Source organism: Chaetodon auriga, chromosome 4 (assembly GCF_051107435.1).
Source record: "Chaetodon auriga isolate fChaAug3 chromosome 4, fChaAug3.hap1, whole genome shotgun sequence".
Taxonomy (NCBI): Eukaryota; Metazoa; Chordata; class Actinopteri; order Chaetodontiformes; family Chaetodontidae; genus Chaetodon; species Chaetodon auriga.
This window is the reverse complement of record NC_135077.1, coordinates 14084773-14098887: the sequence shown is the minus strand read 5'-3', so window position 1 is coordinate 14098887 and position 14115 is coordinate 14084773. Positions and strand designations below refer to the sequence as shown.

The 14115-nt window shown below is 42.0% G+C and overlaps 1 protein-coding gene across 25 annotated transcripts in view; it reads right to left on the bottom strand.

Annotated features, from left to right (window-relative positions):
* Positions 1 to 14115, bottom strand: part of cacna1ab (calcium channel, voltage-dependent, P/Q type, alpha 1A subunit, b) — a 119234-nt gene that overhangs the window by 50163 nt on the left and 54956 nt on the right. For 24 of the 25 annotated variants that reach the window (XM_076729464.1, XM_076729470.1, XM_076729475.1 and 21 more), the window contains exons 12-25: positions 12867 to 12979; positions 11959 to 12071; positions 11057 to 11188; positions 10862 to 10934; positions 9820 to 9940; positions 9658 to 9725; positions 9230 to 9336; positions 7261 to 7414; positions 4347 to 4927; positions 3473 to 3771; positions 3086 to 3215; positions 2708 to 2837; positions 488 to 547; positions 96 to 202 (exon numbers count right to left, since the gene is read on the bottom strand). In XM_076729464.1, the coding sequence (XP_076585579.1) occupies positions 96 to 202; positions 488 to 547; positions 2708 to 2837; positions 3086 to 3215; positions 3473 to 3771; positions 4347 to 4927; positions 7261 to 7414; positions 9230 to 9336; positions 9658 to 9725; positions 9820 to 9940; positions 10862 to 10934; positions 11057 to 11188; positions 11959 to 12071; positions 12867 to 12979 (2188 nt within the window). The remainder of the gene's footprint in view (positions 1 to 95; positions 203 to 487; positions 548 to 2707; positions 2838 to 3085; positions 3216 to 3472; positions 3772 to 4346; positions 4928 to 7260; positions 7415 to 9229; positions 9337 to 9657; positions 9726 to 9819; positions 9941 to 10861; positions 10935 to 11056; positions 11189 to 11958; positions 12072 to 12866; positions 12980 to 14115) is intronic. The other variant, XM_076729471.1, reaches the window with a different exon arrangement.

The window sequence follows — 14115 nt, the reverse complement described above, 5'->3', positions numbered from 1 at the left end:
ACAAGGCTTGGCGACAAGGGTCTTTCTGTGGATGGTGTGTGTGTGTGGGTGGGGGTGATGGAGATGATGAAGAGGAGGGTGGGGGGGACACTTACGTGAAGGCGAAGGCCACCAGAGCACCACTAACCACTATAAAGTCCAGAATGTTCCACAAGTCGCGGAAGTAGGAGCCCTGGTGGAGAAACAAGCCCTGCACCACCATCTGGAAGACATGGAGCAAACTCAGTACAACACACAAATACACACATAGACACACATTTAGTAGCTGAAACAACACACTCATACACAAGACCGTACATTTACAAGGGCACAAACACAGCGTAAATGCACAAAACACACTCATAAGCACACAACCATATTAACACAGAATTTGAACAAAATAGAACAAGACATAAGAAATAAACACCATAACACAATTAGGCAAATACAACTTCAATTCACACTCTCTCTCTCACACACACACACACACAGAGTGATACTTCGTTACCTTGATCAACATTTCAAACGTGAAGACGCCTGTGAAAACGTAGTCAAAATAGCGCAGCACCTGCAGAGCAACACAACACCATGAGATATAATGATCACAATAGAAACAGAGAGAGGCGGAAAGATGAATCAGTGAGGATGAAAAAGAAGAAACAGAGCAGAACAGAAAAAGACACAATCAGACACCAACCACATCCTAATCCTAATTCTATTCTTAATCCTGTTTTTGTTTCCTATTTTCAGACTGCCATTTCACAATGTCTATTTGTCACATCCAATTTTGCTTTTCAGTGTCTCACTGATTGATGAGAAGAGGAGAATAATAATTATTCACTGTTTTGTTTTGTTTTTTTTACCTACCTACCTACAGTCACCAATCATCTTTTATGATCACTGACTGCTGTAACACACAAGTGCCTCTGGATTGTTTAAAAGATTGCTTGACGAAAAGGAAAACAAAAAAATCACAGTGGCACTTTACCACATTAGTAAGTGGAATTAAGTTCACTTAGAAAACCTGCATTCCTGTGCTGTGCTGATGCAGGGCCTATTGTAGCTCAACTGACTCTGGAGATCAACAAACCATATTCACACAGCAGCCATTGTCCTCTGACATCAAAATCAGGGCCTGAAGCTCAAATGGTGTTATCAAAAGGACAATGGCATAGGGCCATCGAAAACATTTTTCAAGAAAACAACATATCTTATGACCCACCGGCTAACGTTGTACAACAGCCAACATTAGCATGTTGTCTAACAGTAGCTAATGGGTTATCAAACATGTTGTTTTATCTTGTAATATGTTTAATCTTAAATACATTCAGTGCGTTTTACTTCCAGGCTTAAATAAATGTGTCCAAGTTGTGAGCTAATATTTCAGAATTAATTTATGGCTTTCCTATCGAATCATTTAACACTTTCAAACAGTAATGCCAGCTAGGAAGTGGTTGAATCCTAGCTTTAGCTGTTGTGCTGATACTACAGAATTCATTTACACCTTTCTGAGCATATCATTTAACATTATCAAACAGTATTGTAGCTAGAAAGTGGGTATAGGTTAGCTGTTGTGCTAGTATTTCAGGATTAATTTATACCTTTCCTATCATATCACTTCACACTAATAAACGCTAATGTTAGCTCTGAAGTGGTAGAATGTCAACATTAGCTGTTATATGTTTTTTTTCCTTAAAATATGTTTAAGATTGATTACACACACTGGGTTTTACTTACCTATAAATGTGTCCAAGATGTGTGCTAATATTTCAGAATTAATTTACGCTTCTTCCATCCTATCGTGTAACACTTTCAAACAGTTATGTTAGCTAGGTAGTGGTTGAATGCTAACGTTAGCTGCTCTCTAACAGTGGCTAATGGGTTATCAAATATGTTGTTTTACCTTAAAATATGGCCAGATGTCCATCTGGATTTTCACTATCTGTTATCTTTTCAGTTGGTCATCATTTGTCAGATTCCCTACGTTTATATCACTTGCAACCTATGACATTAACCTTTTGATAGAAGCATTTGAGCGTCCCATCTAAGCGTGACATGAAAAGGAAATGGCTGCCATGTGAATGTCATCCGAGAGAAGCATCCTGCACTCAACCTTATTCCAAAACATTTTTCTTGCAAAGGTTGCTCAGAGGTTGACCCAAAACAGCTGGTTTTCATATATCATCCAGCATGAAGCCAAAGACCTGCCAAATGATACCATCTGTGATGCTATTTAAAAAAAAGGAAAAAAAAGAAAAGAAAAAAAAAACACTGAAAATTACACATGACACAAATTACACAAAATTACACAAAAACATGTTCCCTTAAAAATATATCAGGAAATATTGTCTGTAAGTGGTGCTATTCTACTTAAAACTTAATACTTCATCTGTATAATTGGCAGTTTCAGCACACACTTAATATCTTGAACACTTGTGAATATGCTCGTGTACAACTACACCAGGATCCTTTCCAGCCTTGGTGCAAGATTATCACCATCATCGTTATTATTAACCCCTTCATGAACATAATCCTAACCTAAACACAAATGTCACTTAATTTTGCTTTAACTCTGCAGTCATGAAAATTAGCCAATGTGTCCTCATTTTGGAAGATTTTTCGCATCTTTATATCCTTGGGAAAAATGTTGTTTTCAAAAGGATGTAGCCACACACATATTCACAGCGGGATAGAAAGACACAAACACACACAGTGCATGATGTCTCACATTATTTCGTGGTGAGTCAGGCCAGACAGGGTCCTCTGCAGCGAGGGCGATGCTGCTCATAGCTATGACAGACAGGATGCTGAACTCAAAATACTTCAGAGTCAGGATGTAGTGACAGCACTTCCGAAACCTGGTGCAAACACATGGACACATACACATGTTGACACAAAAAAGCACACAAAACAAACTGTTTAAACATTTCTAGGCCCAGAGAGGAAAAAAATGTTCAAATTCAACAACTTCTGTGTCCTCAAAAAGGACATAGTACAGTGTTTTATAACAGTGTTTGACCAAGGTTTTACACACACAAACACACACACACACACACACACACACACACACACACACACACACACACACACACACACAAATACTCACGGGTTGGTTGTGGACATTATGAAGCAGGAGCTGTATGGAGGCATGGGTTTGGGGCCGTCTTCATCTCCTTCCTCGTCCTCCTCTTTCTTCTCCTCACTCTTCTTCTGGTCGGTGTTGGCGTTCTTGTTCACTGAGCAAAACAAAGAGGGAAAACAGAGGAGGAGGAATGGACAGACAGAAGGAAAGAGGTCAGCATCACCAGAGCGAGACAGTAACTGCTTAAAGGATGAGACTGAATTTACAACAGTGATAGCCAGATATGTCATGGTTTTAATGGACACAGGCCTTGATCTTAAATGGCCAAACCTCTGCCTAAAATGATGGCTACATTGTCTATATACTTGCTTACATCCTCATTTACACATGACTGATGCCCCGGATGCTCACCTTGCAGGATGGCATTGGTGGAGGGGTAGGGGTAGACAGGTGGCATGTCTATCTTTGTGTACTCGGGTTTGGCCATGCTGGTCAGGATCAGGCTGTCCATGCTGTGGAGCAGGGTGTGGGTGTCGGCATCGCGACAATTCAGCAGATTGTTGACATGGTCAGGATGATCTGGTGGGAGGGCGTAAGGGTGCTCGTGGGCACTGGCCAGCTTGCTGTTGTTGCGGAAATTGTCCAGGTCCTCGTTGTACTGCTGTATGGGCCGTGTTGTGGAGAGGCTGGGGCAGGTGCTGTGGTGCTCCCTGACGAAGGAGGAAGAAGAAGGGATGGAGATGAAGGAGGAATCAGAGACAGAAGTAATGGAACAAAGGACAGGACAGTAGGTATTTGCTGTGTTTTCTAGTGTTATGTTTTGGCCAGCATGTAAATACTGCCCCCTCAACGTTGTGTGCTGGTATAGTGTAGCCTGTTGTAATTTGTAGCAGAGCAGTGTCACATTTTTTGTTACTGTCATCTGTCTACATCTGACTGTCTAGCCTACATCACAGTAATTACTAAAGCAAGCTAAATAAAAGTCATTTTATGACAACCATCACCTCTGTGGTATTCAATTTAAATTTGGGCATCCAACTGTACCATACATGTAGTCTGATCCAAGCAGAAAATTTGGGTGCAACCAGTTTGTGATGAGCTACCAGCTGAGCTGCCAATCACACATACTGCTAAAGAGTCTTAGTCTGGAAAGTTACTGAAAGAGAAAGACTGTCAGGTAGCTTCCTGACTTCTTGGACAAAGACAAACTTAACTGGCTTTTAATTCTTGTCAGGTTGTAATTTGAGACATTCATTTGGAGAAAATAAACCCTTCCTTCACTCACTTTCTCGTGCGATGTCCTCTGCTCCTCTCCTGGTTGCCGTGGCGATGCCGTCTGATTTTCCGTCCCTCCCCTTCCACGCCTTTCTCCCCCTCTCCTTCCGTCCCCCTGGATCTGTGTCTCCGGCCTTCCTCCCCCTCCTTGGCTGCCCTGCGGTGCTGTCTGGACCTCCTGTGTTCATTGTTCCCCTCTCCCCCCTCACTATGGTGGGGAGAGACACTGTGAGTCTCCCTGGCTTCCCTGTTCCTGTGTCTGTGACCGCGGTGGCTGCTGTGGCTGTGCCTGTCCTCCCCCTGCTGGCCATCCACGTTGCCCAAAGACGTGCAACTGAAGCCGTGCTCCATGCGGGTCTGGCCTATCCCCCCACTGTCTGGAACAATGACTTTCTGATGATGGTGGTGGTGGTGATAGTGGGCGGCTCTGCGGTAGTGGTCGATGTCTTGGCGCCGGTACTCCTGGTCCAGAGGCAGCTCACCAGGTTGGGTCTTGTTGGTGTTGTTGTTGCGGTTGTCCTGCGGGTTGACCACCAGCGGCCGATCCAGGTGGGTCTTCATATCACCACGTCCTTTTCGTGGGTAAGACACCTGGGTCGGGGTAATGAGGTAGCAGATTGGATGAGTGGGTGCTGCTAAAAAGTTAGATATATTTAAAAGGATTCCACCCAATGTTCAAAAAGACTTATTTTCCTACTTAGTCCAAATGTTTTCATTCCATGCAAGACGGTTTTGGTTTGACTTGTTCAGGTTTTGAGGTGTTGACCTCTTAAGCTTCTGCTGAGACCCCAATGGAATTGAAGGAGATTTAATTTGTGGTGCTTAATTTAAGACCAATTTAAGAGTTCACAATGTCTTCTGTGCATTATCTACAAATGAAAAGCCACTGACTTCCACTCTAATTGGGTGGCAGCTAAAATTTCAGACTGCTTCTAAAAACCTGAGCACATAAAACTGAACTTATTTCCAGGGCTTGCATCTGTCGGATGAAATGACCCTGTAAGGCTAGATCACAGCTATAACTTTAATCGTAACTTGAAACTTTGATGGAATAAAAATGTTCAAGCATTCACATCTGGAATAGATCCTGTCTTTGATTGGTCGAAAGTGTTGGAATGCTTTCTCTGCATTCAAAAAATATGAGACTGAGCGATAGGGCTATAGATTTGGATGTTTCTTGTAAGTAATTTTTGCCATAATTTACCCTCTCTTGTCCATGAGATTCACTGGAAAAGACAAAGTAAATTCATTCACAGTCATTCACTAACTGTCACATGCACTGGATATACAGCTGTTGTTGTTGTTTTGTTTTTAATAAAGGAAACAGCTCTTATTTCCTTATTGACTTTGATGAATATTTGTATCTGTAACAGTCTTCAAGAAGCAGAGGCGCATCAAACTCAAAATACATTCTAGTTGCATTTACATGGTTTTAAGTTGCAGTAGCAGTTTGCTTCAAAGCAGGCACAAAGGACGTAAAATAGGCCAGCTGTGATCTTCATGCAGGCAGTTTATACCGAATTTAAATTTCAGTTTTCCCAGAAAATTTCCAGAATTTGCAGCACTTGCACAATCCCCCCGCCCCGGTCCCTTCCCTGAGCCACAGACATACACGGTTCGGCAAACAGTCCACTATATTTGGCTCCACATGAACAATTTGAAATCAAAATTGTCATGAATCTGTCCAGAACCACAAAATAGCAAACAGATCCAGCTGTGAGCACAGTTTGCCGAGCCATATTCAGTCGACTCCTGATCATCTTTTAAAAAAAAATCTTTTCTGAAGTGCATTACTCTTCAGCCCGCTCTAGTTTTGAGTCCGCTGCCATCTTTGGGTACAGCTCTGGATTTCTCTGCATGCCCCACTTTAATAATGCATTGCTCCCAAGCACGCAGCTTCAAGCCGTCCCATATAGCAGCGGCTAGCGCAATAATAACACTCTTTCACAGACTTAAAGGGACATTACACCCTGGAATCAAAACATCCGTGAAGTGCAGCATGACCCAGAACACACAGTGATAAAAAGCAGGTCAGGCCTTTGTGTTGGTCCAGAGTTTCCACAATATATCAAAACACATAACATACAGATGGGGTGACTTAATGTAATTAAAGAGTAATTTAACACCAGGCTGGAAAGCAGTGTTCTACTATGGTAAACCATCAATGCTAATGTCACTACACGTCAACATCACTGCAGCACTGTGAGAAGTCGGAGATCAGCAGCAACAAGACTTCCAGCTGATGTTAAATAACCGTGTTGAAAAGTTTTTCCTTATGATTCACAAAAACATAGCAAAGCATTGATAACACGGCTGGCAGCCAGGTTTGAGTATCTGAACAATCTCTTTATAGAAAAGCAGAGAAATGCCAATCAATGATGGGTTGCCTGCCATATTGACCAGGAGCTTTGTCACAGAGAAACTTCAATGTATCTGTCAAGCTCAAATCTTCCTGATCCTAAATGTATGTTTGTGCAAACTTTGTGAAGGATGATGGATGGGAAGGATGAACTTCATCTCAGGATTCATCAACATCCAAACTTCAGGAAAACAGCAAAAAGTCCATGTTGTCCTTAAAATGTTGGAGCATGCAACATAAGGGGGATATATCTTCTTTGGGGAAACATGTTTTGGTTATTTTTGATGTCATTTGACACAATTAAGTGTTGACATTTAATATCAGATGTTCTGATTGCTTGATTTAGAACTTTTTCATCCAAGATGTGTTCATTTGCTGGTGAAGTGAAATGATTTGACGTGACGCGGGTCTCAGGTCTCGAGCTCCGACTGAACATGGGTGATAATGTCCCTTTAAGTGGTATCACATCACTCTGCACACATTACAACAAATATTAACCATATATATCAGGAGTAGACTGCATATATATGTGTATATGTGTGTCTCCTGTCAGGGAGGGGCTCACCTCCTCTCCCTCCCCTCCCACCTTCCAGTCCTCCTGCTCAAGCTCGTTGTAAAGTGCTTCGCGGCTCGTCATCAGGTTCTGTCGGCGGATCTCGCTCGTTCTCTGCTCCCACACTGACTTGTTGCCCTTGATGTGGTTCTTCTGCTGCTCTTTCCTGTTGGGAGGTGTAAGTGAAGGGGCCATTGGAGGGAGGGGGGATAGCGGTGATGGTGAAGAGGGTAAGGAAGGCAGGAGAAAGAGGGGAGAGAATTATAGATTTTTGGATGGACCTGTAAGATTCCCGTGGGAAATTAACAGTAAGTACAGTACACCTTAAAAAGGAGAAGAGAGAACTTGAGTGCTACAATGAATAAAGCAAATGAGGCAATAAAAGAATACTCAAGATGCAATTTCAATTTCATTTTATATTTGAGGACTATGAATTTACATGTTCTCTTTGAAAACAGCAGGGCCAGCTCTTGTGTTTCACAGTCACTTTAAGACAGTGTTGCATTTTGGGTTGTTTGTATCCTTTATGTTGCTAGCCTACTGCGTTTCTATCATACATTAAGAGGGCTGGACACAGTGCCCCCACTCAGCTCTGCAATCCTTGTCCCTGCAAAACAAGGTCAATTATTCCTCTATTACGAATTTTTAAACAACTGAGTGTGATGTCATGTAAATGTAAAGACTATGGGCTTAAGGGGAGAAACGCTGATGAGCAGCAAAACATGGACGTAAACCAGGAAGTGAGAAAACTTTTTGATTTCTGTGCTGGGAGGGCAACTATCGTTCAAGAGATTGGGGGCCTGCTAGAACTACGCTCGAGTTAGCCCACCCTGAAAGTGTCCAATAAACCCAGTTTAACCCCCTGTTGCTTCATGCATAATGGGGGAGATCAAATCAGAAAGAACAGAAACTAGTGCAAAGCATCTTTTGACATCTTAAACACAGACTGGGGAGTCTGTCAAGGAGACAAGAGGACATACACCATCCCAGAGTGGTTTAGATGATGTCAAGTCCAGAAAATAATGAGACAACGGGAAATGTTATCCAATGTTTTACTGTGACCAAGAACAGAGTGAAGGATTGTCACCATGTTGTGTGACTGTACCAGAGCTGCTCATCTAAAAAGGCTTTAAGAAATAACATTTGAATCAAAGGGGTCTTTCTTCAGTTGAGTCCAAAGACATACATGTGTGAAATGTGTGAAAACATGAACAGAAATGCAAAATCCATGAGCTGTGCTCCATGTTGATTTACTCATGTTATGATCTGTGAATGAAAGGGAGCGTCTGAGCTAATTTCCAGGCCTTAAAACACACAATTTAAATTCCCTAACGAGAAATCATCCACACCCATGTTACAGTAAATGACTGACAACTTAGTGTCTGATTGACAAGTATAACTGCTGCACAAAACCACCAGCCTCTAATCACACCATCAAATGCTCGACTGTAGAGTCCGGCGACTTCTAAAGGAGCAGCAGGGTTTTTGTGAGCATCATTTTGATGTGTCCTATTGTCAGCAATTCTGCTGCCAGGAGCAGATTTTACAGACTGTCCGCCTCTCGCTCTTCTTCACTTCACAAAGCCCCGAATCTGTTCCTTTCACTCTCAGAACAATCGCTTAATCATGTTTTAGAGGATGAGAACGGAGAGTGTGATGGTGGGTGTTTGTGCTTGTGAGTGTGTGCATCACGTGTACATGAATGCCTGCCAATCACAAATACCCAATTTGAGAAAGAAACAGTGATTTGTCTGTGTGTGCAGTTTTACAAAAAGACTGACGAAGAGAGACTTTTGTCCAGCAGAGAGTGTGTGTGTGTGTGTGTGTGAAACTATTCTGTTTATCAGTGTATGCATGTGTGTTTTGGGGTAATTCTGTGTTCAAGTTCAGTATGCACATGCAAAATGTATATATATTTGTATAGTGTATATTTTGTATGGATTTGTGCGTACAGTATGTGACTGAGTGTGTGTGTACTCACGCAGCAATAGACAGATTGGCTGCTGATAGCGGGCTGACCTCCGCCACTTCCTTAGCCTTCTGCATTGCTGTCTTCTGATTGGCTGCTTCCTCTTGTTCCTCCTCGTCCTGTTGGAGATGTGGAGAATCATCTCAGTCACTTGATCTTAGTTTAAATAGGCCAAAGGATATTTTGTACTCAGTAATCAAATACAGCTAATTAAGTTTTTGGATGCAATTTGAAGACATAGTTATTGTCTATCTTTCTGGTATTTTCAGCATTTTCCACATGAATCCAGAATCTGCAACTATAAGTTAAAAGAAAAGCTCATCCTTTTTTACTAAATGACCATGAAGATATCTTTCTCAGGTTACACTATATTTCCTTTTCATTTGTTTTTCTTTAACAAAGAAAAAGCAGTGTGTATTTTTTCTGGTTTGATCCTGCACCTTGGTGAGCTCCTGAGCGTTGGCCAGATTGTCCACAGCGATGGCCAAGAAGACGTTAAGCAGAGTGTCTGTGGTGGCAGAGGTCAAGGAGAAGTACAGATGCCAGGACAACTCGAATATTGTAAATTTGTATATGTATATGTGAGTGTGTAAGGAGGATACAGTTGCCAAAGAGTGTGAGGACAATGAAGAAGATGGAGAAGACCATCCCTTTGTCGTTCACTCCTCCCTGGGACTTGATGCCATCGTACATCACCATGTTCCAGTCCTCTCCTGTCAGGATCTACACAGAGACAACAAGCACTCAAACAGATAGTCTTACTAAACAGATGGCCAAGGATTGAATCTTACTGACCCAACTGAAAACTACATGAACCTTAATCTGTGTGTGTGTGTGTGTTAAAGAAAATCCTTGCTGTCTAATATAGTGCACAATAACACTGATGTTTGTGCAATGAATGATCCATGAAGACATTGTAAAAAAAATAAACTTTTATCATAATATATTGAGAAAATATTGAAATAAAAGGAAATCTGATGAGTTGATGTGATGAGGCGGCCAAAATATGTCATTTTAAAATACCCAAATAAGCCCAAAGACACCTCTCATACACAGATGCATGATCACCAACATACTGTACACACACACGCACGCACGCACGCACGCACGCACGCACGCACGCACGCACGCACGCACGCACGCACGCACGCACGCACGCACGCACGCACGCACACAGAGCTGGTCTCTGAGTCACTCAGCGAAAATAAAGCAACACAAATGGCTCTTCACAAAAGCTGCGTGTCTATCTGAGGAGAGGACACCGAAACATGGAGACTGCAGTCAGAACTGAACAAGTCATCTGACAAACTGATGACATGACAACAATGGACGTCATTAAATTCCTCTCGAAAAGGGCTTCAGCCGTCCTGAACATGCACACGAGTGTGTGTGAGTGTGCTTACAGTCATGTTTGGAAACGACAGTAAATATAATACAGCTCGCTGGTATCGACTTTGCAAAGGGGCAGATTTTTCAAAGCACACTGCAGAATATATTTAGCGAAATGCACCAAGTCTTATTCACATAAACAGACAAGGAAATTGACTTTTATGGTTGATTTCAACAAAGGATGAGCTCAGAGTTTATTCAATTCATTCATTTATTTTAATGCAGAATGATAATGTAAAAGCTTCTCTTTCCTACCTGAAACACTGTCATGATTGCTGCTGCAAATGTGTCAAAGTTAGTCGGAGGGGTTCCATCTTCAAAGTTGAATCTGGGAAGGAGATAAATGTGGAGATAAAAATGAAATACCATGACAAGCACGTCCACAAAGACAGTCAGAAGCATGAAGTGAATACAGAGACGTGAGCTCGTTTTTAAGTTTGTGATACTGACTGTCCTCCAAACAGCTGCATCCCCAGCAAGGCAAAGACCACAATGAAGAGGAAGAGGAGGAAGAGCAAACTGATGATGGACTTCATGGAGTTTAGCAGAGAAACCACCAGGTTTCGAAGAGGAGCCCAGTACCTGAGGAGGAGGAGAAGGAGGGGATTAATGAAAGAGAGGGCAAAAATAGGTAAGAAGAAAGAAAGAGATGAAGGAAACACAAAGAGAAAGAAATGAAAGGAGGAGGAAGAAGAGAGGAGAGGACAGAGGGCAGGGATAGAAGAGGGGAAGATGACAGAAAAATGTGATTTTCATCCCTCTCTGCAATAAAAACAGCAATGAAACTCTAAATCATGCTGAATTTTCTAAACAATGTTCAATGCATTGAAAAACTAGCTCATCTTCAAATCATAAAACATATTTTATGAGGGATTCCTGTTAGTATTCACTTTTTTCCCCTCATTATTTCAGACTTTCACCACAGTAAAGGTTAATTTATAGTAGGCTATAATGTTCATTAGCCCCAAAAATTGCGGCCCATCCTCCTCCAAGTAGATCCAGAGTAACAACAACTTGTTGTCTAACTCTATAGAGAATTGACCCTTAAATGCTGGTATCAATCCCCTCAAATATACAGATCCATGATTTCATTAAGTAACCCCACTGAGGGTGAAGGGCAGAGCGATGTGTGTGAACCAAATCCAACTAAAATCTCTCCTGAAGGTAGCGTCAAAGTGTCAAAGAGCCACAACCCATCATCATCCTCATTATCATCATTCATTGTCTCATTTTTGCACGACTGAGCTGATGGACATGCATCTATACTGTATGTTACTATGTGTGTGTGTGTGTGTGTGTGTGTGTGTGTGTGTGTGTGTGACGGAGAGAGAGAGAGAGAGAGATGGACTCACTTGGTGACTTTGAAGATGCGGAGCAGTCGCAGAGCTCGCAGCACACTGATCCCAAAGGATGTTCCTGGTTTGATGGTGGCCCACACCACCTCGAAGATACTGCCCACGATTACCTGCACGTGCACACATACAGATGTAATACAGTCGGATCCTGTTGAGCACATTAAGGTAATTGGGTTTTTTTATCAAAATCGTGATTTTTTTCCTGTGAAAATTAGGGATTGATCCAGTATAGAATTTGGTCATGAAAACAGAGGCCTTTTAAAACCCTTACTGAATCTAAACTTACAATAGCTTTCAACAAGTTCAAGCTACAAACATAATGAATAACCAAAACTTAGAGACATTAAAGAGTTAAAACAGTAACAAAACTACACACAAGCTAAATTAACAAAATGTTTTGTCAATAAAAATTGGGAATTTTTAAATACAAGCAAAACAAACTCCACCTTTTACCAGCTTGTAACCAGATCCTAAAAAGACGATCTGAATGCAGCTCTGTTCAGAGACGCTTCAAACTTCCACATCTAAACTGCTTTGACAGCAGCAGCTGATGCATGAGAGAGTCCTGCAGCCGCCTCTTACATGGCGTCACTCTACAATGTACTGTATGTCAGCGTGTACTGTAATATGAAGTAAGCCGCCACCAATAAGCCTCTGCAGCTATGCTAGCGAGACAAATGAATGTGCAGTTATTGCACATGTATCAAAGACAAATGTGACGCTGAATCGGCTCATTGTTCATTTGTCGCACGGCAACATGGGAAAAAATCTATTTCTCAAATCTGTTGGTTTTAAATGGAGTGTTGGATTTGTCATCAAAACCCGATACTTATGAGCATAATTTGTTTCTTCACTCAGTTGCAGTGTGTGTGTGTGTGTGTGTGTGTGTGTGTGCGCGCACTCACCACACAGTCAAAGCAGTTGAATGAGGAGTGGAAGTAGGGCTGGATGCCCAGACCATACATCTTGATCAGCATCTCAGACATGAACAAAGCAAGGAAGATAAACTCTGCATAGACTGGAGGGAGGAAGGAGGAAGAGAAGTACGGGGGGGGGGGGGAGGAAAGAGGAGACAGAGGCAGAGAGTGGGTTAAATAGAGGACAGAGGACGGTGAAAATGACAGAGGGTGAGGTCATGGAGAGAGATGAAGAGTGGATTGAAAAAAAGGAGGGAAGTCAGGAAAAAAAGACAGAAAGTGAAGGAAGAAGAGGAAAACAAAAGAGAAAGAGGTGAAAGAGAGAGATGGAGAGAGTCAGATGAGTGGAAGTCAATAGTGGTGTGAGTCCAGCGGTGTATGACAGTCTGGTGATGAATGGACTCCATCAGCCGCTACAGCTTCATATGCTAATGACACTGGACACCGGCCAGGGCCAACGACCTGCCTCTACCCAGAGCCTTGTGTGTCTGTGTGTGTGTATGTGTGTGTGTGTGTGTGTGTCCACGCATGTCAACAGCAGCAAGCCTGCATTTAGATTTAAGATAAAGAATATGTGAAATATATCATGAACATCACTGATGCAGGTGAGTAGTTTTCTTGTGTTTGCTGCAACAGAGCTCATGTTTAATTTACTGGATTTTATTTAAAGGGCATTCAAAGACAACAGTGTCTAAGTCAATAGTTGTTCCTCATACTTGAAGCCTTTATTGTATTTCTTTGCTATTGTCAAGCTGCGATCACCAGCTATCGACAGAATGAAACAAAAAATCTTCTTCTAAAGGAAGATGCAAAAGAAGGTGATGATGGACCAGATCCTAGTTAGTAGATACAACATGTTTCTGCTATTTAAAGGAGTTTAAATTGTAAATGCGTTGTTTGCATGTGTGGGAAGAAACAGCCGATTTGAAGTGTAAAAAGATGATTCAGGTTGGGACGAGGTGTGTGTGCACAGCAGCGGCGATTAACCTGAAAAGTCTTCTGAGACACAACTGAAAAAATAATCTTCAGATGTAGATGTGGAGATGATTGGTAACATAAAGGTACGGTCAAATCTGCCTTCAGTCCAACAAAACTGTGCCAAGGTTAGGATGTGATGTCACAGGTCTGACTATGGATCACAGAATCTGACTGGCCAAAACAGGAAGTGCAGTCTTGAATCTGTCGGTCACATTGGCAGAAGTAAATGAGAGATGGAGCACATAGAGACTGTTGCGTG